Consider the following 24646-nt stretch of genomic DNA (forward strand, 5'->3'; position numbering starts at 1 on the left):
ACTACTTGATCTGTCAAATTCAATTTTTAATATTCTTTTGAAATTAACATTTGTTTCTTTGGAATCTTTGAATGTGCAAACCTATCTAACTAAACATTTTAAAAAATACTCATCTCTCATATTACAATCTCTCTCTTTGCCTAAATAAACTGTGCTAATAAGAATGTGTATGCCAGGCCTGTAAGGCACAACAGACCTGACAATGTGAAAATGCCTTGAAGTCATATGCCACTTGAAAGATATGCACTGGAACTCTGTCTGCATACTAATAAACTCGGCCAGATCATAATCCATACAGGTGAAATTTAAATTACCCTCCACAACTTCATCTTAAAAGTGTTATAATTAACCTTGCGCCAGAAGATAAGCAGCCATGCTGACTGGGGGATGGCACACCAGAGATGATAAAAGGCATAAACTAGTCAATCTCACCATTCCCCCCTGTAGGAGCTGAAGGTCACATTAGGAACTAAACCAAAATGTCATTTATTTTATCTCCACATAGCTTTTTAAGTTTTATCCTGTAAGCACTTCTGGATTTAATATGGCCAATACATTCCAGAAATAAAAAAAGTGCACATATTTTCAGAGACACGTGGCAGTGGTTAACTCTCATGTGAAGTAAAGCTTTGTTAGATGACAGACAATATTTCACCCGCTTGCACTGTACACTTGTATTATGCTTTGCATAAACATTTCACCTTCACAGGTTTATATCGAATGTAAGTCTGCTGATTCATAGCCATCTCTACCAAAGCCCAAAATAAGGGAGAAACCATATTGGACTTTCTGTTCAACAGAGCACCGTAACCCAATATCGCTGCATTATATTTTATATGTAATAATGTTACAAACAAAATATAGAATGATCTCCAAAACCAATCCCCGAACTATGCATATATGGAATTTATAAATTAGAACTCTTCAACTGTGGGCCAAGTTCTGCTCTTATTTACATTGGTGTAAATCCAGAGTGATCCCACTGTAGTCAGTAAAATTACTCAAAATTTACATTTGAGCAAATAGGAGCAAAATTTGCCTCTATTAATATAACTAATATAAGCATCTGGCTATATGATTTTAAAGCAGAAGCAGACACCTGTGCACAATTGTACATGCGCCTGCACCTGTGCATGCAAATCAGCTGAATGAATGTACAGGTAGGTATTTGCATGTGCATCTTCCAATTTTTGCATCTGATTGAAAGATCTGTCCATGCAAATCTGGGTAGGTGCACACTGAGTGTGCTGGACCTCAGTTCGTACCTCTTAGAAATATCTCACCCTTAATATCTTGAGGGAATGAGTAACTCAGGGGCTTGGTGATAAGATACAGAGTCTTTTATATCTGTGTTTCTTTTCAAACCAAGTAGAGACCTATAGTCATTACTTTCTGACAGCTGGTTGATGACTTATGCAAAGAGAGAGTTGGTGGTCTCAGTTTGAGTTCTAATGAAGAACATACAATACAAACCATCTGCACTGGCTTCATTCTTGGCCCTCTGAGCCGAAAAGACCATTATGTGAAACTGAGGAAGGACATGAAGAATAAATAATCTTTTCACCCTCACAAATGGACCTTCCAAGTCAAGATTGATGCCATTTGGCAGGGTAACATAGCACGATAGCAGTTTCTACCTATTTGGTGGGTAGTTAGGACTTGAAGGTGTCCTAACTAAATCCGAAGCCTATAAATATAGCACGTTTTATGTGCACTGTGGTCACTAAAAATATATATTTTAACTTTTGACACAATTTGATTTACACACACACACTTTAGTTGTAAGCTCTAAAAATGCTTAGTCAAACTAGTAGTATTCTCTTTAGTAAGTGACATGGTACTGTATCCCTGGTGCCTCAGACATTTTCCTGTCTCTTTCAGAAAGGCACATCACACTTTGAGACGGGGGGAAAAACCTGAATTATACTAACTCGACAAGTGATTCAGAGCCTACTTCCTTAGGACTCAGGTCTTTAATTTCATGCTGTGTTCTAAATTCAGCTGGGGGAGAGAAGGAAGCAGAAGTTCATGCCTTTTTGACGCTGTTATAGTATAGCTTCAGCAGGAAAATGTTAAGATCTTTCAAGATGCATTCTTACAACACAGAGAATATAATGTTTGTGAGACTTTCAATATGTATTCCCTCTGATATCTGTATTCACACACACAGAGATTTTCAGAAGCACTCACTTTTGGCCTTATTCTATTCCCACTGTCTCTTTAATGGAACAGAGTTAGGACAATACTGAACATTTTTGAAAATCCTGGTCCCTACTCATAACCCAAGTAAATGGGCAGTGAGCAGGGAAACTACATGGAGAAGTTACAGGGGACTATCTGCATCCAGTAATGAAGCTGGAACGATAGACGAAGTTTTTGACCAGTCAGTGTATCCAAGCAATCACAGACCCAGCAGACATCTCCATCGTGCTCACAGTTCACCCATGGCCTATGCTCCAAGGCACATGTGGGGCCGGGGTACACAGTCTACCTATGAACTATGTCCTGCCTCTCCCACACTGGTTACAATGCACTTGGGGACTGTTGCACTCGGGGACTGTTGCACTCCTACATTGGAGGATTTGTCCCTTAGATTCTATAGAACATTCCAAAGTAAAAGTATATGAAATTAAAGTTTAGATGAATGTTTGTACAAAATATTTTACAGATGTACATATCAAATTAAGTGCTAAAATCTACATACTTTATAAAAATTGAATTATTATAGCTAGTATTTTTTAGTGTATGTTTATTGTATTGTTAAAATACAGAAATTGCCAATGCCATCTACTGGTGAAAAAGCAGAAAGGAACAAAGTATCAGAGGGGTAGCCGTGTTAGTCTGTATCCACAAAAACAATGAGGAGTCTGGTGGCACCTTAAAGATTAACAGCCTTATTTGGGCATGCATTTGAAGAAGTGAGTTTTTTTACTCATGAAAGCTTAGGCCCAAATAAATCTGTCAGTTTTTAAGGTGCTGCCGGACTTCTCATTGTTTTTGTAAAAATGAACATAGTTTTCCAGATCACTATTTCTGAATAAACATAGGCTGGATGACAATTAATAGTCTTAGTTCAGTTGTTCCTCTTAACAATTTTAAGATAAACAGTTGAAAATGTGTAATTAAATGTTGGACTTCTTATGCAGACTTTGTTTGAAGTAAATGTGGGATCCTTAAAATTACTGCTACCATATAAACAATGCTGGAATAAGATAGGAGTTTGAAAGTAATATAAATTATATTTGAAGACTAGTGAGAAAATGTGTATAGGCTTGCTTGTTAGCTTCTTGTTCATGTTTCTTCTTTATTAATAAATTTCAACAAAACTACACACAAGAGTTCTTAGGTTATTTTTTGCTAATATTCAAAATGCAAACCTTTGGCATACAAATCTGTAACACTTTAAACCAGCAACGTCCAACTGTGAATGTGTTTGTTAACTATGCAACCATGACCACAAATCTCCTGGCAGCAGAATATATGTACACTAAACAGCTTAAAACAGTTATTTTTGACACAAATACAACAACAATGCAAATTTATTTAAACCCACACTAATGGTAGTTTGATCCTGAATATCATATGGTTTGAGCAGTTTAATAAATTTATCTTCATCTTATTCTTACCCTTGGTTACATATGGAGTGTGTAGCAGGGTTCCTGTGGGGTCCCTCTGGCCCCGGCCCCTGCTGGGCTGAGAAAGTCACTCAGAGTCCTTTGTTGCAGTGCTCACCTGGTGCTTTATTTTACAAGTAGTGTTCCCACCACCTTTTCACCACAATACACACAATCCCTTTCTGCTTGTCTACCAGCAGGCGAAAGGAGACAAACTACTCCTCCCTACTTTCTCTTAGTGCAGCTTCCCCTCTTCCCAGCTCCTCTCCTAGCTTCCTTCCCCTGGGGGCTTTTATCTAGCCCCAGCCTGATGAAGCAGCAGCTGTTCCAGCTTCCCCAATCAGGGCCAGGTGATCTACCCAGCTCCAATTCACCTCCCTTAATTGGAGCTGGAGTGACAGAGGGTTGGCTAAGCAGCTTTCTGCTTAGCGCCCGTCACAGGGTATTTAACATCTCTAGTCTGCACAGCAACTAAAACAAGTTATCACAACTGAACAAAGCTACTCACATTTGATTGTGGTCATGCAGTATGCTCTGAGGAGTGCCCTGCAGGTGATGAGTCATGTACTAGATTAAATAAGTGATACAGGACATGATAGAAGTGGGTAGGGTTCAAAGAGACTCTCATAAAATTAGAGTCCTGGGTATCAACAGATGGCACGTAAGGGAATGTTCAATGACTGAGAGAGACCAAGAGTGCCCAAGAGGGAAAGAAAATCTGAAGAAAGTTGCTTGGAAGGGTAAAGTGGACATTTTAACTTCTAACGATTAGAGGAGCAGAGGTGAAGCCAAAATCAGTGACGGTGTCTGACCAGATCCAAGCAGGAAAATTATTAGGCCTCAACCAGCAGATTACCTCTAGATTCATGTTGGATAAAGGTGAAAGACAAAGAGGAGCTTGAGGGCAGGTCTGATGTATGTCAAGAGAAGTACAAACTGTAGAAGTTAAGATTTAATAAGGATGGATCCATCTGTTTCACATCTTAAGAACACAAATCTTCTGAAAAAGAAAGGGACATGGAGGAGTAGTGCCATGGAGAGAAAACAGGCTAGAGTTTAAATGCAGATAAAGGATATACATAAACACTTCCTTGTGGTCAAATGCAAAAGTAAGGACTACTAATGGACCAGACATTAAGCAGATTGAATCTGAAGAGGACGGGAATAGTGAAGGGACTTGATGGAGCAGTATGATACTGTGCTGTATATGTAAGAGATACAATACAGTATAACCCTCTTATAGCAAAGAATTTTATAATGAAATCCATGTTAGGGGAAATAAAGACTGCAACTTTATTACTAATAGTAGTTTTCAATGGCATACACAAAGAACATGGCAAAGAGCACACACAAAAGAAGTCACCCTCTATTCTGAAGAGCTTACCCTTTACAGAGAAAGGAGACCCTCCTTCTCACTGCCACTAAGGACCCAGCAGTTTCAGAACCCACCTGTATCTGTAAATGCCTTCAGGAAGGACATATAATCACTCACATTGCAGGACACTGTAGAAAACAAACAGCTCTTCAATCCTAGAGCAATATTGGGCTTACTTCTTCTCAATCTCCACTAGCATAGATGCATCAAGACTGGGAACCAAGGGTTTCTCTTTTCTCTTCCCTCCTAAAGCCTGTCTACATTAGTTCAGCAGCACCAGTGTTAATAGCTTTGGAAGCTCTAGTGTAAACATACCATCATCATAGCTCAGTGGTTTGTGCAGTGGCCTGCTAAACCCAAGGCTGCGTGTTCAATCTTTAGGGGGGCTATTTAGCGATCAGGGGCAAAAATCTGCCTGGGGATTGGTTCCCCTTTGAGCAGGGGGTTGGACCAGATGACCTCCTGAGGGTCCCTTCCAACCTTGATATTCTTTGAATTGTAGTTCTATGAATTTTAAGCACTGTACCATCTGACCTGATCAGGCAAGATCTAATTATACCATCCCTAAAATGATGGCTGCAGTCAATGACCCATCTACATGAGGGCTCCCAAATTGCTAACACTGGTGGAGCTGAACCAGGGATAGCAATGGTGGGAATATTTTTCAAAATTTCACTATTATAGACAAAACTGACTTTTTCGTTCTCTGCTCATCAAGAGCAGAAAAGGATGGGGAGAGGATAAGTGGTGCCTTCTAAGTGGATTAACACCTAACTGGCAGGCAATAATTGCTGTATTAGAATGGTATTAACACAGCAAAAGATCAATGTAAGCCCAAAGAATCTTTACTATGGCTTTTTGTACACTGGGGTCTTTTTTGAAAAAATTCTCATTACTGCTAACAATAGTGCAGCTCTATGGGTGGCAGCAATGGTGGAAGCGCTTGACAAGGTGCCACTGGACACTGACATGTCATTTAGCCTTCCTCTGAAATAAAAAAAAGAATAAAGAAGGAATAAAATAAGGAGAGAGAAAAATAAAAATGGGTGGAATTTAGACAAGTGCATGTCAGACTGCACTCTTGAAAACATAACAGCAGTATCAAACCCACCAACATTAATACATCATATTCTCCAAAGTGCCTCCTTCAAGCATAACTTTCTACTTTGAAAAGGGTGATGGGCAAGAGAAGACAACATGAGTAAAGAGAAAGAAAGGGGTAATGTTGGACTACACGATCACATAGTGAAATAGCATTTCATGTCTTTCACTTTATACTATGGAAGAAAGAATTCAGAGTAATCCCTGCCTTTTGCTATTTAAAAAGAAAAAAAAAAAAATCAAGGCAAGAGTCTCAATTTTAAAAATGAAAATGCCTCCACACCATTAAATTTCTAGCACCAGATGTTTCAGGCAGGCCTAAAAAAAATTGGAGGATTCAGGTTATTTTATAGGTACCACACAAGTCTCTTCTCACATCAGAAGGACTAAAGATGAAAGCTAAGGAATGGATTCAAATAAAAGGACCAAAGCTAAAACTTTGTAACATGTCGTACAACATAGCAAATAGGAAAACTGTAGAGATCTATTAAGAAATCGCCAACACTTGCAGAACATTTTCCTTCTGGTTTGCTGCAAGCGCAATGTGTGAGCCAGATTCTGCTCTTGTTTACACCAGCGTAAGCCATGAATAGAGTTACACAAATGTTAAATTAGTATCTAAATCAGAATCAGGCCCCATTAAGCAACTATTGCTACAGTGTATGCTTGCCTATATTGTTCAGCATACTGATGAGCAAGTTTATGTTACTATTTATGGAAATACAGATTTTAGAGAAATGCTTTTGTCTCATATCCTCTGTAACTGATAGTAAAGGGTTATGGAGCATGTGCTCCTACTAATAGAGCCAGTAAATGGGGTTTTTCCCCACTGCAGCAAGGCAACAATTGCTTCTCATAGATGAATATAACCACATTCTCCTATTTAACATAAAATGAAAATGTCGGCAGGGTCTCCTTCCACATGATAATCCCCTACTTGACATGCAACGACATTATCCCACTGAAGCTGGAGACAAATTGTAATTCCTGTTGTAATTACAGGGTTTAATGGAGAGAGGAGATGGTTAGGTGCAGAGCAACTATTCCCACCAGAAATTCTTTGGGGATACAAATGGTGCAATCACAAAATGTTTATGCAGTTGAGGGATCATGCTGTGATTCAATTCAAAAGAGACAGGAATCAAAGAATCACAACTTAGAATTTTAAAGGGTCACATGAATACTACACAGGCTCTATTTTGATTGTTTTTGAATGATGTCTCTATTTTTTCCCGGTGTTCCATTTAAATAAGAGATTTGTTTTTTTCCAGTAGATACAGCAGGTAGACTTGGAGCCCAAGGCAAAAAAATATATATTTATAAAGTTTTTTTCAAAAAATAACAGTGACTGGAAAATATTTTTAGTTTGTCAGCTTCAGTAATATCATTAGCAAAAATACAAATAAAAGATTAAAACAATTTTTTTAGAATGTGTTTATTGTTCAAAATCCACATTAGGTATTGAAGAATATTTAGTCTTTTAACCCATATGAACTTTCAGAATCTGAGCTGGTAAGTGGTAATGATGTCTTAAAAAATTTTAGTAGACGCAGACAAATGAGTTTGAGTAACACCACTGGATTAGACACATTTGAGGACACAGTCCCTCTTTAATGTACCTTTCAAACAACTGAAAAAAGTGAATACATCGTTTTAGTCAGATACAACCTAGTTATCTCCATCAGAAAGACTGAGAAAACAGACAATTAGTACTTAAAAAAAAAAAAAAAATCACGAAAATTACACAGCATAAGAACAGACAGCTGGCTCCTAATGTGTGAATCCTGCAAGCTACTGAATGCCAAAAATTCAGCAAAACGGAGATGGTTCTTCTGTGTGGGTGGGGTGTGAGGCAATTGCCAGAATCAGAGACCATGTGTGTCCCTGCTGAAATGCAGAGGAGGGAGTTATGATTGTACCAGGAAAGCTCTGGGAATACAGCCATTGGATCCACTAGGGGCTCTCAAACTGGGGGTCGAGACCCTTGAGGGGGATCACAAGGTAATTACATGGGGGGGAGGGGGTCGCAAGCTGTCAGCCTCCACGCCAAACCCCACTTTTGCCTCCAGCATTTATAATGGTGTAAAATACATGTTAAAGTGTTTTTAATTTATAAGGGTGGGGGTCACACTCAGAGGCTTGCTATGTGAAAGAGGTCACCAGAACAAAAGTTTGAGAACCACTGAACTATACAGATCCACTGACTATGCATAAGAGGGTTTGCAGCATAGCTACCATAATCAAGGGCTATTGAAAGATGTGATAGTAACAGGCAGGTTGGGGCATGAAAGGTTTCTGTCCCCAACACAAATATTGTATAGTCAGGCTTTACTTGGTGACAAAAATTTTCACAGCACCAGTATTGCCAACCCCAAAAGTTCAAATAACTTGAGTCAGCCCCTCCCCCTCCCAAAAAAGATAATTAAAACAAGATTAAATCAGAGGTGTTGTGTCTGTCTTCTGGTTTTTGAACACTGCCCCACCCTTATGGATATGAAAATTAAGATTGTTGCAACTCTTAAAGTGAGTGAGGCAATTTTAACCTCTGCTACAGGATCTCTTGCCAGAGGACCCAATCAAGATTAGGGCGCCTATCTTACTGTGCTTGAACAGGATCTAGAACAAAGGGTCTATATTTCAGGGTCTGCAGCTCTCAAATTTTGGTCCACAGGGAAATCAAGAGCCAGTAAGTTCCAACCTGTTACACAGTGACCTGCTAAAAGTTCCCAGAACTAGAAGCTGAAATCCAACTGAGGACTCCTGTCCTGGGATCTGACTGGCAGAATTCTGTGGGTCCTGATTGGTTTCCCTGCTTGTATTTTAACCAAGCTCAGGAACAAGAAGTCGTCCATGCAACTGGGTTTCTTTCCCCTGCTTAGAGCTCCTTCCCTTGCACTAGCTGCTCTTATTGCCTCTGATCTCCTGGTAACCCGATCCCGCTGCCTCCTGACTCTCAGTCTGCCCTCTGCCATATCTCAGACTTTGATCTACTGGTATATAACTCAGCCTCATTCCCAACTCCTGCTGCAACCATTAGGTCAGACCACCCACGACACACTGCCCTGAAAATCTTTCAACCTAGTGCAAAGCATAGTGATGAGTTGTGACATGAGATCCCAGGATTTCAGAGCCCAGGCTCCAGCTAGAGCAGGAATGTCTACACAGCTATTTTTAGCTCTGTAGTATGAGCCCAAATCAGTTGACCTAGGCTGAGATTTGCAGCTGCAGGATTTTTTGCTGTGGATGTACCCTTACAGAACTGACTTCTAGTCCCAGCTTTACCTGAATTTATATTGTCTAAATCCTGACCAGGGAAATGGGTGAATGGTAATTACCCCCTAAGGTAGCAACATGAGACCTAGGCTCATAATAAGGTCTGTGAAGTGCACAGAAATATTAACAGTCTCTTGATAGACCTGCAAGTTAGTGTACCCTCCTCTAGTCTACAGGGCACTGGAGGTTCTGTCTGATTTTGCCTCCACAAAATTATATGATGGCTCGAGCTTTTCACATCATTGTGAGACTGAAAACAGCAGCAGCCAAAATTGCATTTCTCTCAATTAATTTGAGAGAGTTGTCAACATTGCGCATAACTAACTATTCCAGTTCTGCCTGTACAGTTAGCAGCCACATAGGTTCTGCGCCTGCTTCTATTGAAGTCAATGGCAAAACTCCTATTGACTACAATGGTAGCAGATTTGGCTTTCTTATACTATTGTACATACATAGGAGGGTTTTTCACTGAAAACGAAGTGTCATCTCATTTGAATAATAGAGAAATATAATTTCCTTTCCCCCCTCCTTTCAGGTAGTCATGAGATCAAACACTTATTTTACCTTTAAAAATGATAGAAAATATTTGGTCTATAACAGTTGTCACCAACCTGTAGATCACGATCAACTGGTCAATCCTGGAGCCTCTGCCAGTCAATCGTGATCTCCTGCCGCTAAAAGTCCGGCAGCGCAGTGAGGCTAAGGCACACTCCCTGCCTGTCCCAGCCCCATTCCACTCCTAGAAGCAGCCAGCATGCCCCCACGGCCCCTGGGGGAGGTCAGGGATTGCTGCTCCTGCCTGCAAGCACCGTCCCTGCAGCTCCCATTGGTTGGGAACGGGGAACTGTGGAACTGTGCGCTGGCAGACAGGAGCATTGCATGGAGAGCCCTACTCCTCCTCCCCCCCGGGGTCGCAGGGCATGCTGGCCACTTCTGGGAGTGGCATGGGGCCAGGGCAGGCAGGGAGCCTGCCTCAGCCCCACTGTGCCACTGACCGGGAGCCACCTGAGGTAAGTGCCGCCCGATGGGAGCCCACACTCCAATCCCCAGCCCTGAGCTCTCTCCTGGAGCCAGCACCCGAAAACTCCTCCCACACCCTGATCCCCAGAGCCCGCGCCCCGTACCCATTCCTGCACCCCAACAGTCTGCCCCTGCCTGGAGCCTTCTCCTGCACCCAACTCCCTCCCAGAGCTTGCACCACTCACCCCCTCCAGCACCCCAACCCCTTACCCCATACTCAACCCAGATTTCCCTCCCATACTCCAAACCCCTCAGCCCCTCCCCAGAGACCACACCTCCTCCCCAACCCCGTCCCAGCCCGGTGAAAGTGAGCGAGGGTGTGAGCGACGGAGGGAGGGAGGATTGGAGTGAGCGGTGCGGAGTAGATCCTGGGTTGCACTTAAATTCAAAAAGTGATCTCGTGTGTAAAAAGGTTGGAGAGACCACTGGTCTATAATAATTCTGCACCGTTAGGGTTGATCCCAAGCCCACTAAAGCCAATGGAAATCTTTCCATTTATTTCAATGGACTTTGGATCAAGCCCTTTATCCTATCTAAACAGAAACTACTAATATTCAGCTCAGTCCTTCCCAGCAACTTACTCATCAAAAGGTTGATAAATTGTAGGTGAAAGTAGATGGAGAAAGTCTAGGTAGTGAGATAAAAGATAAATCATAGAAAGAACATGAAAAGCCAACAACCAGAAAGCAGATGACAAATGGTAGTGACATCCTAGTTACAGACTTAGAACTATCCCAGAAAGGAAGACATGAAAAAACAGAGAAAGGTCATGTGCTAATAACACTGAACAAAGGCCAATAATTAGAGGACACTGGAAATGAATACCGAAACAAAGATCAATGTGAGCCATAACAAAGGGGGCAACCAAAAATAACTAGGAGTCTAGAAAGAAGCAACTGAATGAAGAGAAATATGGGGAGTAATACTGTATTCCCTCAGCAAAAATTTGGGAATGTACGGCTAAGGTTGATCATGTCTCCTCCAAAAGCAACAACAAAAACCCCCAACATAAATATTAACAATGGGAATTTAAATTATCTAAAACAGCGGTTCTCAAATTTCATTGCACCGTGACCCCCTTCTGACATCAAAAATTACTACATAATTCCAGGAGGGGACAGCCGAAGCCTGAGCCTGCCCGAGCCCCACCGCCCTAGGCGGAGGGCTGAGGGTGCGGGGGGCAAAGCCGAAGCCCAAGGGCTTCAGCCCCAGGTAGAGGACCTGTAACCTGAGCCCCGCCACACAGGGTTGAAGCCCTTGGACTTTGGCTTCGGCCCCGGGCAGTGGGGCCAGGCTTCAGCTTTGGCCCCAGACAGTGGGGCTCAGGCTTCAGCCCTAGGCCCAGCAAGTCTAAGTCAGCCCTGGTGACCCCATTAAAATGAAGTTGCAACCCACAGTTTGAGAACCGCTGATCGAAAAGGAAATTCTCAGTTAAAGCTCACCTAACCCTACCCTGCTGCCCACCCTCCACATACAAGCCAAGACCCTTTGCTATGGGAACTGGAGAGTTCTATAATAACATGCTAATTTTATCTAGTTGTGATGCAAGGCATTTAAAAACAAACTTCTCAGTACTATTGCTGAATCACTTTAGCAGCTTAATATCAGCATGTACTGGTGTTTTAGCAGTAATGTAAATTCATGTTAATTGTCTTTGAGATCATTCCTAAAAAAAGCAGATGTGTCAAGTTATTCAAGAATGATTGTCACGTCAGTGCAACAACTGATTTCACTGAACAAATAAAATCACTTAGTAGCACACTTCTGGAATTTTAATTACCACTAAAAAGAAGAGTTTAAGTAATTCATATCTATTCCTGTAGCCAGACATATTAGGTATTTTACTTGTAATCCTTTACTGATCTATGGAAATCTTTGTACACTACAAAATAAAGCTAATTATACTTTCTGAAATCATTGCATTTCTTTCCTGAGTGAGCACCATCTCAGGGATCCTTTTTCACCTTCTTCTAAGACGTCTGCAATCCCCTACCTCAGCGCTACTCTGTAGTGAGAGACAGTGACTCTACTGTGAAGTTGCTAGCAGCAACAGCCCTACAGGGAACACCAATCACAGATCCAGCAGCATGAATCAGCTTAATTCTCCACTCGAGCTCTCTCCCTCCATTTTCTTTCTTCCAAGTAGCAACCACTTTATAGCACAAAAACAAATATTTTAGCCAACTGGAACTAAACTCTCCAAATATATACCAAGTTAACCTGATTCCCCCCAGATAGTTATTCAAGGTACAGAAGTCTCTACTAGGTTCAAAATCATATTTATAGACTAGCCCTGAGCTTGTTAACATGCCAGATTACTTGCGTTTTGAAGATGAATGTATCTAAGTATTTGGAGACATTGCTCAGTGCTTAGACATTGATAGTGCTCTTCATTTCTCTGCACAAAACACAATATACTACACAGATATTGCAGTATAGACACACCTGGTGCCAGATGATGATCCCAGTTACTCTTGTTTATGCTGGTGTAAATGAGATCCAAATGTAGTCCAAGATATTTTAACTTTAAAAAAAATAAACTGCTGAAAGTAGAGTTAAAAAACTTTATAACTACATTTTATCAGTAATTTTGGGGATCTGATCTTACAATGCATTAGAACAGATTCTAAACTGGTATAAATTGGCATAGCTCTAATTAAGTCAGTGGGAGCTACACTATTTACACTAGCTGAGGATCTGACCCATTGTTTTTCTGTCTAACAAAGATATGGTCTCAGTATTGGAGATGTGACTATTTATTTAACATAAAGAGAGTCAATACAGTATTTCTCACATAAAATACAACATCTGCTTCCAGAAAGTTTCTTCGAACATCTTACAAAAGTAATACAGATTAAAATAAAGCAGATGAATTCAAATTGCATGCATGTGGTTGCATGTCTCTCTACAGCTACATATTTTGTATGTGCACACACTTCTCCACAAAAAGACAAAGGAGAGAGAAGGAATACAAAGCCAGTGGAAAAGACAGAACCAGCAGGGAGGGCGATAACCCACTCTGGTCACGTTTTTCAGTCAACTGGGACTCACAACCACCACATTGAGAACCTGCAGACTAAACTGATACATGACCTTTTATTCTTTCTATTTCTAAATGTGCTACTCTATTCAAATAATTTCTCCATCACAGAAACAATGCATTTTGGGTAGAATTCACCCTACTACAGAAGGCCCAAGGCAAGCCCTTCTCACTGTTTAAGTCTCAAGATGTAGATGGAGATATGGATGAAATGGCCACCAACAAGGCCTCCACTTCCTCTCCATATCAGTGAGCTCCTGCCTGGTACTAAATAGGCAAAGACATGTTCATTTGGGGCAAACTAGGAAAGGAGACAATATGAACTGGTCTACACACAATCCTTGCTGGTTTAGCTAAAATGGATTTTATTTGGACAAGAAGTCAATTCTGTATGATTCACGATAAACTATACAATTAATTTTTATTGGTACAAATCCTCATATGAAAAGCAGGCTTTCAGAGAAGTCAGAAGAGAAGATTTAGGCTTCATGCCTCCCATGAAAGTCCACAGTCCCCATGAAAGTGAAAATGGAGGACCCCATTGTGCTAAGCCCTACACAAACATTAGTAAAGACAATGCCTACCCCAAAAGGTTTATCTGGTTTTATGTTTAGATCACACTAAGGGCTTGATTTTAAACAGGAAAAAGCAGGAAGTTTCAAAATTAAGGGTGATATTTGTTATTTAATTATAACCTCATCTTGCATATGATGGGCCTTACTGGAATCTGGTCAGGCTGATTCCCCCCCCCACCAGATGACTATTGTATATTTGTTTTACTGAACATGGGTCTTAGCTACCTGGATTTTCCAAGATGAGGAGAAATTTAGTCCGTTTTGTACTTAACACAAAATGTTCACTCGGTGAAATCAGTGTTAATTTAATTTCAATCCAGGCTCAGAAATTTCAACAGAAATCAGTTACTTTGATATTTTATGCAAAAAGGGCTCCAAAAAAAGGCCTCCTTTTCATGGCACAAAATGGAAAGCACAATGGAGTCTCACAAGGATTCAGTACCAAGGCACTGAGGATAGACACCAATATTTTGCCCTCAGTTCTGTGAAGAGGGATCTCACTGAGGTCAATGGGAGTCTTATACAAGCATCTTGAGAGTAGAATTTGAACTTTTTCAGGTTTAAGCCAGATTCTTTAATGCCTTTGAACATAGATTTTTGTGTCTTATTGTTTAAAGACTTAGCAGTGCTAGAAAACACATTTCTATTGTTTGTCATAGAGATGATGATGAATTCAAGTCACATACAATTAAGCTGTAATTCTACACAATGACAGACTAAACAGGCTGTCTAGACAAAAAAGGCAGCTAAAAATACAATCCCTAGAGAATATTTCTTAGATGATTTTATAATCTTTCCATTGAAAAAACAGAGTGCATAATCTTACTTTTTATTTAAATAATATCAGAGGATTTGCTTGGTTTTAATTCATGTAAACCTATCAAAAAATAATGTCCCAAGTTAAGCCATTTAACTGCACTTGCTGAAAATCTGAAATGCACGGTCATGTTTCTGCTAAAATAAAGGCACAGAATTTTTTAGGTGAAATCTTAAATTAGACATTTACAAATTAAATTTAGGTGTAATGTACAGTTCCACCCTCAGGGTCAAATCCTGCTAGTCTTACTCATCTAAGTACTCTCAAAGCAACAAAAGGGAAACTGCTGAATTTGATTCATGATCAATGAAATTTAAACCAAATTGCAGGATATGTACTTTGGATTTGATCCTGCTTCCATGAAAGTCAACGATGGCAAGCCCAGGACCTAGACGTTCATTTTTTTTTTCTGTGGTTTGTTCTGCTGTTTCACAGGCCAAGGGGAAAAGTCCAAAAATTTTTGGTTTTCTAAATCTGGCAGAGTCTATGCACATTTGGTCACCAGTCTGTTTATTAGAGACAAATGCTGTTGTAACTAGTACAGCACGAAGTTACAGAAAAAGCTCCAGTGTGTTATCCAAGATGACAGAGTGAATACTGCAAGACAAGAATCATCAGAATCTCTTTGTTAGAATTTGTGATACTGATTCTAGGAATCTGCTGTAGCAGCATTTCATAACCATCTCTACCATGCTCATGACCAGTAATTTTAATGTTATTTAGTCAATATTATGCTGCATTAGTTGTTACACTTACATCCACAAATATTTCACTGGTGAAAACAACCTACATTCCTTTAAGAAGACTGTATAGTATTAATTAACATCTAAGGTTGATTGCGCACATGCCTAAACTCAAGATTTGATTAAAAAAGGTAGAAAACTTACCAATCAGATTCCCATGAAATGACAGAAGTCAATTCTGTATGATTCACAATAAACTATACAATTAATTTTTATTGGTACAAATCCTCATATGAAAAGCAGGCTTTCAGAGAAGTCAGAAGAGAAGATTTAGGTTTCATGCCTCCCATGAAAGTCCACAGTCCCCATGAAAGTGAAAAAGTGTTCCCTTAACTATTCAAAGCAGGGGAGTGGAAAATTCTATCTGAGCCACTCAGACACAACACTATACAAGCCATGTTCACAGAACAGGAATTAAACCAATTCTGAAGGGCTTTATCATACCGCAAAATTAGCAGTTCAGGTGTAGTCAGTGTAGTCAAAATAGGGGAAAAGAAAAGGCTGACTTGTAGGTGGAAGAGAAATTGTCTTGACTGAACAATGAATCCCAGAGTAAACCAGTCCTCCCTTTCTGTATAACAAAGGGGTGGCCAGAGGTCTTTTCTGTAGTAGTGCCCCTCCATCATACCCAAATGCCACAGAAGGCCCTCCAAAACAGTTTGAGGTGCTATGTGAAGACAGGGTGGACTTGAGATTAAAGGGGAGCAGGGCCCTCTCTCCCTCCTCAACTAACTAGGGGGAAATCAGCTGAAAATTGTATTAATCTGTAAATTACAATATTCCATTCTATGGAACTGGTGCTGAGGCACATGTCTTCTACTGGATTCCCCGGAGGTTTATGTAGATCTCTGGAGAACTGTGGTTTCTGGCACCTGAAAACCCTTTTCATTAACTGAGGGATGGAGTATAGCCTGGTTTAAAGTAAGTGCCCCAAGATAGTAATTTGCTGAACAGAGCCTGCTCTGCTGCAAAGAAATACCCGAACTTCATGAGAAAGCAAAAGCTTCTTACGCATTCTTTCTCAAAATGTACCTTCAGTAAGGAAATGGATGGGGCAGAGAACTGTTACAGGGCTACGGAGTTTTTCACTTTTCAGTTATGAGTTCAATTCGAGCCCAAATAAGTAGTAACCAAAAGTTGCTACCTTTTGATAGCTCTTTGGTGACCTATTCAGCAGGAGTTGATAGGCTAAATCCAGTTCCTTGTGAACACATTTCCATGAGACAAAAACCTCCACCTTTTGTTACAGACTTACTCTCAGAGAGAACCATGCGTGAATGATTTTAGAGAATGAACCACCCCTCATCCCTCTCCAGAAGTAGTCCATCCAAGTCAGGATCAAGGCACATTGTTGAGATTGTGCTGTGCCTATTCTAATAAAAGGCCTGCAGTCTCCAGGGCTGTTAATCTGTCACTTTACCTTAAGGAAAACAACTACTCATTCAAATAATGAATATTGCCTGAACCTCAGTAGCACCCAAATATCAATATGGAATGAAATTGAACATAGCATTGAATATGCAACATAAATAAAGCATAGGTTTTAGTTGGCTTACCATACAAAGTACTATCAAATATATTGCATCAGATATTTGAATACTTTGACAAAAGAATGTAATATCTGAAGCTTTTTTTTTTTAAATAGAGAAAACAATCATCCTATGTCAAAGACTAAAAACTAAGCTGAGTTATGCGGTAGTTTTTTTTTGTTTTGGGGGGGGGGGTGTTACTTTTTTTTAAAAAAAAGTTATGTCAAACATTGGTCAAAACTAAAAAGAACTCTTACCTCGAACTTCAGGAGAAAACCGAGCTGAATGGCGAGACACAAAAAGTTTCAGTTCTTGGTCTAAGTTGCATTCAATCAGATTTGTGTCCCATGATCGGATTCCTACAAGTCAAAACACAATATATATTCATATTTAGCATGTGTGGTTTGAAAGTTTTCATCTGAATATTTTGGACTCTCATTCATCAGAGTTAAATATTTCTCCATTCCAAAGCCTGCTTGTGTCTTATCCTCTCTCTCTCTCTCTCTCTCATATCCACACATTTGACAGCTATTTTGTTCATTTGCTCTCACTATATAGCCCAATATTGTATGATACTGAACATTCTGGCACCACTGGTCAGTGAGAAATGAGGGAAAATCAGTTCATTGGTGCTAAAAAGTGATGGCTCCTGCAATCTGAGAATTGCTTTTTGATTCTGCAGCATTATGACATATTTATTGATAGTATATGCCCCCAAACTGACTTGCAACATAATAATACATTGTTTTTACTGATCATTAGCTACTGAATTGCATAAAACTAAATTATTCAGGGGAATATTTTAGCCACATTACAAGATCATTGTGTTTGCTCCCATGAAAGAAAAATGACATCAGCTTATAATTATTATAGTCCCAATACTTTAAGTATTAAACTGGCAGATCTCTTAACGAAGAGCTGTTATGCTAGTAATGAACCATCTCATTTAAAGTGAAAATATAAATTGTTACTTTATTCCCTTTGTTCAATAAGTGTCAAAATTCTGTCTCTCTGAAACATAAAATATACTACTTGATCTCCTCTCTTAAACTAAATTGGAAACAGTCCTACTACTTTGCTGTCCAGTTTCTTTTCTCAGTTATTTAAAGAGGGAGATTCTTGACACATGTAAGGCACTGAAACTTATGTTTCCATAATAAATATTTTTAAAAGTTTATAGCAGGGAGGGGAAAATGAAGTTACCAGTTTAAATATCACAGGAATGAGAAAACCAAATATGAAATGAATGAATGGTCTGGAATGCTTTGTATTTTTCTACAACTCAAATAATTCTTTATTTTTTAAAAAGTGAAAAAGTACGCAGGCAGTTGTTCTCCAATAAGGTACAGGTACTCGCATCACTCTGAAAATAAATTTAAACGTTCATCCTCTTCTGCTGGGGGAGGTGATTAGACAAGCAGAAAGTAGCCAAGCTGGATGGCAAGTGGATGGGTGGAGGGAAAGGAGCAGAGCCTATAACGGTATCTGCCTCTTCCCATTCCCATAAGCTGAATGATCTCTCTGGCTTTTCCGTACATGTCCTGTCATGCAACTATGGAGTTGGAGCTCTGCAGTAGTTGGGAGGGAGGACCCAACTGGAGGAGCTAGAGTAAGGGTGAGGGCAGCCACTCAATATGGTACCATCCCCTGACATTTCTTCTGGAAATTCCAACATGACTTAGTGCTGCTAGTTTGAGCATTAACTCCTATTTCCCACTTTCTTCTCCCTCAAGGGGGAAAAAAGAAACCCTAGTTCTAGCCTGACTGGATGGTAGAGATGAAAAGAAAGAAGTCACAGAGACAGTTCAGCATGCTTCGCCTGAGATCAATAGGTTTGATGACTGGATTCGCCATACAAGTTTGAGGATGTGCATTTCAAGGGCCTTGCCTCCTGCCTACTCCAGAGGCCTTTGCTATATCCATTTAATGCTTCCGGCAGCTTCAAATCTGTTGAAATACAGGTTTATTTCTCCCATTTCCATGTGATTTTGCAGGGGAGGAGATGATTTAACTCTTAGCTTGCTGTTTTGATCCAATAGCTACTTTGTGCCACCAATGACATCATAGGAATGCTCATTCTGCAGCAGGTCCAGAAGGCACATAGAGAGTAGCTACTTTTAATGATTTTTCATAAGTGTCTCTATGACAGCTTTTCAGCAAGACTATCAATGTGACTGATATTGGGGTATGTCACTTTATTAATAAACTGCAATTTTTAAACAATTTTTAAAATACAAGTTTTAGAAATATATAATTTTCCATACATTTCATAATAGTTTATTAAAATAATTCCCTAACTAAATTACTTAGTTGAACTATAGAGGGGCTCTCTCGCTACTTGAATTGTAACGTCTTTGTATATAGGCACCGGAGGTCACCCTCTGCTAGGAGTCTTCCTATCTTCATTTGCTAGAAACTTCTTGGTCATGCAGTGCATTTTTTGGCTAATGAATTTGGGAATTAAATACACCACAGTTAACAGTGTTCATATTTAACTGTTTCCATGTGTCAAATACTTCAAATCAAGAATAATCTTAAAGATATCATACCCAGCATCAAGCATCATCCAGACAAGCAGGACATCAGAGAAATGCTTTCTGTAAATGTACACTGACCATAGATCATGAAGCTAAACAATGGTGATTAAACAAGTCCTAAACTCAGGCAAGCTCCAGACAAGAGCTAACCCTGAGTGATGAGCAATAGTGTTGTTTAGAGATAGACTACAAGCATTGGTAGACCTATTAAGCAACACAGACGTTGATTCAGTGATGTTGCAGGCACACAGTGTCTGTCCTGCCATCATTCGCAGCATGGACATCCTTTTGATGCAAATGTATAGAGTGTAGATTTATGCCTGGATTGAGATTCTACAATACAATACTGGAACAGAGCCAGATTGCTCAGCCTGTCAATGTGCAAAATAGAAGATCAAGAAAATGCTGGAAGCTTAAAATGATAAACCTCTATCCCGCTGTCCTCAGGAACCAAAAAAATCTTACCGCATTATAGGTGAAACCACATTATATTAAAATTGCTTTGAGCTGCCAGAAAATGCAGCCCCGCCCCCCGGAGCACTGCTTTACCATGTTATATCAGGTCGCATTATATTGGGGTAGAGGTGTATGTAATTATTTTTCTTTATCTTAAAGAGCATTTTCTGTACTTGAAGGTCCATGATTCAACATTTCTGATATAAACACCATATTTCAAATAGTAAAAGTGATAACGTCAGCTTTAAGTGAGATGGAGATAAAACTGGAACTATAAACTAAGGACAATTTAAAGATAAATATATGTATTGTTATGCATGTAGTCAGTGGAAGTACAATGGAACTAGGATCATTACTTCTTTCCGGGATATTAGAAATACAGATGGCGCTAGCCCCTGGACTAATTATACAGCACAATGGGCACACCCACAAGCCTTAGTCTGTGGATAGATCTGGAAGCCATTTTTTGGCACATCAGAAGGCAACCCTAGACCACTAGAAGACTGACATTTCAAAACAAGTAGTTATACAGAAAGATATTTCAGAATTTAAAAATACAGTTGGCAAACTCAAAACAAGAAACCCTCTCTTCATAAAATTTAAAGCAACTAAATCTGTAATCATCCAGCCTGCATAAGACCAAACCACTGATGTAAATTATTAGATAATATAGTCTCTGATTCTGTTTCTCTTCAGTACTGTACAAGAATCCACAAGCTTCAGTGATGATGCTCAAAAGACATATCAGACAAGATAGCAAAGAAGAAGAATTAACAGGGATGCTGAACTCTTGAAGGCCTTGTTGAGAATGGATGCTTTTGGAATGGAATATTTTTTCCAGATAGTAGTAAGCTTTCCTCAGAAAAGAAGAGATTCATCAAGCCCATATTTAGTCCACAAATATACAGCTACAGACTCCCCAGTGTGTTAATTCAGAACAAAGCAGCTGAACATCAGATCAGTGATATCTCCAGTAGTTGAATTCCTAATCAGATCATCTGCCACCTGCAGGAGAGAGGTGACTTCTAATCCAACATTTTGAGTAGACAGCCCACAGAGTTTCTTATAAATATCTAAAATTTTAAAAGATGCTAAGCTTTGTGAGTTTAGGTGGCAGCAATGGAAACTGTACAGCAGGAATTACACAGCAGAAGCTTCAAGAGCCTGAAGAAGATTTCTTCAGAGGAAGGATGACATCAGATGTCTTGAGGGCAGAAGATACATCCGTTTGGTCTATTAATTATTAATAATTTGATTTAAAAATGCAGCCAACTCAGCTTTAACTCAATCAAAACTTGGGTAAAATTAGGAAAATACAATGACCAACTGGTTCTAAAAACAGAGCAAAGCAACAGCATCAGCAGTTTTCACTAGAAGACAATGGCAGCTATAAATATAAAAAAAGGTAATTTTAAAAGTCGTTAGCTGTGACTAGCTAATCCTTAATCAGAAAGGAGTAAAAAATAAAATTTGGAAAAAAATAATGAAGTAAAACAGATGGTGGGTTTTGAAGCAACAATAGAAAGAGAGAATTGAAGTCCTATTTGTACTGCTGAACCACACCTATAAACCAGGAATGGTAACAAATTCACTGTTTAAAGATCTCTCTCTGACAATGGACATTTTCTGAAATCTCTACCCTCATCAGCCCAAAAAACAAAACACATTTGTTATAAAAACATCAGTAATGTAGCTTAATAAACTATGGCATCTAGTAATGATTTTATTTGTATTGCATATCAATATTGTGCAATCATAGCATTTTCCAATTCACTGAAATCTATTATATAGAAACAATATCAAGAACTGATTAAGAAAATCATGATTTTCACTTATATTTTGACGGAGTTGTGACTTTTAAAAAAAAATATAGCAAATATATTGAGTCATAGCAGCAGCCTGTAGCTGGATAATGTAAGGATTATGAGAGTTAATGTTCAATATTTAAATTTAATCACTTAAATCTTTGTTGTTTTTCTCCTATAAAATCTATTTCTGTAAAATTCTCTACAGCAAAAAAAATTCTTATTGCTGAAAGTTGGAAACAATAGAAGCAGCTGAGTTCCTCCTCAGGGGTTCCTTGCTATTCAGAACTACCACTCCCCAAATCCCCTGGATTTTATTTTGCAGTGAGGAAATGCAGTTTGTTTTTTAAAAAAATAACTGTTTAAAATGTTTTTTTTTCTTGGCTATGTGAACGCCCTTTGTCCGCTATGGGCTGCCATAGGGACCGCAGTGCGGACTGCACCACGCCCACGAGCCGGTATCTCCGGGCAGACAGACTCCAGCAGCACCAAGAAGGGAATAGAGAAAGCGAGGGAGGCATTGCTGCTGCTGCAGAAGACCGGAACGACCTCTGCAGAGAAAAACACTAGCACAGCGCAGTAACAATGGCGAGGGGGACACAGAGAAGCAAGAATAGTTGAGGGGCGGGGAGGGGCTCGAGATCAGTTGCAGTGGAGGGAGACGTCTGTTGTCTCACCCGTTCACCTTCTCCTTCCTTGTGTCGGTGCAGCAAAAGCCAACTGCAGATCTTTGTGCAGGGGAAGCCAATGCGATATTGAAGGAGCTTTCTCCTTCATCGCTGCTGCTGTTGCTGCTTTACGGACTTAATAGTCGTATATGTCTCATGATACTGCACCTACACTACTAGATTAGCATTGGCTTGAACACAAAGATCAGATTCCTGCAGTCTTTGTCCCCCGTCCCTTATGTCTGGACATTCTCGATGGAGAAGGGACACCTAGGTCCGAGGGGAATAAAGGCAAAGGGCAGAAAATAAGCAGCCCCCTCTCCAGGAGGCAGAGATTTCTGTTTGGCTTCCCCCGTTTTCCTTCTGAAATGGTAAAAAGGGCAATGATGACACGAAGGTGGGGCGCTCCTTGAGCTAAGAGGAAAATTCTCCCTCCCGGGCGCCAAACTGAACCACCAAAACCGCTTCAGGAACCACCGCTGCATCCCTCCGCCGGTTCCAAGCCAGGCTACCCTCCCGACCCCTCCAAGGCGGGTGTCAGCCAGCGGAGGCTGAAGCCTGTCTGGGTTGGGCTGGGCGAGCCCCGCTGCCAACTGTTGGCGCGGCGCTGCAGCTCGGAGCAGAGGATTTTCCCCCTCCGAGCAAAGGGAGTGGTTGCATCAGATTCCTTTTTCCTTATAGCTTAGTGAAGGCAACATCTTGACTCCTGGCGCCGGACGCTGCGAGCCGCAGTCCCGCTCGTGGCAGACGGTGAGGAGCCAAGGGCGGATACCGAGCCGGGGGCATTTATGGCCGATAAAAGGGGGAGAGGAGTCAACAGCAAGGACTTCTGTGCAACCTGTGGTTGTCCCCGTGCCTCCCACCCGCAGCAGCAGGACTGTTCCCCGGGCCGGGACGGACAGCTTACCTCGCTCTATGTTGGCGATGGCTCTCCTCAGGTGCTCCTCGGTCACGAGCTCGCCGATGACCACCAGCAGGTAGAATTTGCTGTCGAGGAAGCGATGCGAGAGGCTGGGCGAGGGGGACGTGGGGTTGGGGATGCTACAAGACGGGTCCGGCTCCGCTTCCACCTCCACGGTCGCCATCCTGCCTGCCCCTCTCCTCCTCTTGCTGCTGCTCGGGATGGGGGGCAGGGAGGGAAAAGGATTATCTCCAGCGGTGCCTCCCTCCTCGGCGCGGAGCTGCCGAGTAGTGCCAGGCTGCGGGCAGCAGGCAAGTGAGGGCGGGCGGGGAGGCGGCGGCGCTTTTATACCGAGACGGTGCAGGGCTGGGACCCGGGGAGGAGGAGGGGGGGACCCGACACATCCCGGCGCGTTGCTGCTGCCGCTGTTCCAGCATCCACAGCTGATGTCATCTGCAGCAAATCATCCCCGGCGCTGCCTCCGGAAGCAGAAGGGACGAGGTGTGCAAACAATGCCCAAGGCTGAGCAAGGTGTGGGGGGGCTGGGGCCCAGGAAACCCCCCTGCCTTTGCTGTGCAACCCCCAATCCCGGCCTTAGCACACAGGCCCCTCCGAGAGAGGTCAGCGGAGGAGCAAAGTTCAGGCCAAATCTCCCTCTCTCTCTCTCTCTCTCACACACACACACACACACACACATACATACACCCACGCCCCCCCTTCCCCCGCCAGCTGACACGTAGCACAGGGCTTTTCCTCTCCAAAACTGCATGGGAACAGTACCTTCACAGGGCGCCCTCCTTTGCCCCTGCGAGTCACAACTCCGTAGGGACCCTAGCCACAAAATATGCGTGAACTTTCGCTTTCGCCTATTTTAAATAGAGCCAGTCATGAAGTGCAGAACCACAGATCACCTTCTGGAACAGGGGTGCTTGCCCTGGTTTAGATCCCATCTTCATTCACAAAGATAATGTCCCATATAATAAGTAGTACTGTACGCCATAATCTACAGTAGTAATTGTCCAGACTCCTGCATTGCACCATAATACTGCTGCAGAATTTGGGGAAGTTACTGTAGAATACTGTAGTATGTTTTTACAAGGGAGAATTCAGGTGTTCCCTTTAGTCTTTTTATTTTAAAACCAATTACCATAATCAAACACTGAAACGATGGCCTTTGTTAACACAGTCAGTG

General features: G+C 41.1%; 1 protein-coding gene across 1 annotated transcript in view; it reads right to left on the reverse strand.

Moving 5' to 3' along the window:
- Window positions 1–23882, reverse strand: part of MAP1B (microtubule associated protein 1B) — a 111546-nt gene extending 87664 nt beyond the window's left edge. The window contains exons 1-2 of the mRNA XM_032769587.2: window positions 23461–23882; window positions 17345–17446 (exon numbers count right to left, since the gene is read on the reverse strand). Of these exons, the coding sequence (XP_032625478.1) occupies window positions 17345–17446; window positions 23461–23638 (280 nt within the window). The 5' untranslated portion in view covers window positions 23639–23882. The remainder of the gene's footprint in view (window positions 1–17344; window positions 17447–23460) is intronic.
- Between the last annotated feature and the right edge of the window lie 764 nt (window positions 23883–24646).

The sequence above is a fragment of the Chelonoidis abingdonii genome, chromosome 6 (assembly GCF_003597395.2).
Source record: "Chelonoidis abingdonii isolate Lonesome George chromosome 6, CheloAbing_2.0, whole genome shotgun sequence".
In the NCBI taxonomy this organism is placed as follows: domain Eukaryota; kingdom Metazoa; phylum Chordata; order Testudines; family Testudinidae; genus Chelonoidis; species Chelonoidis abingdonii.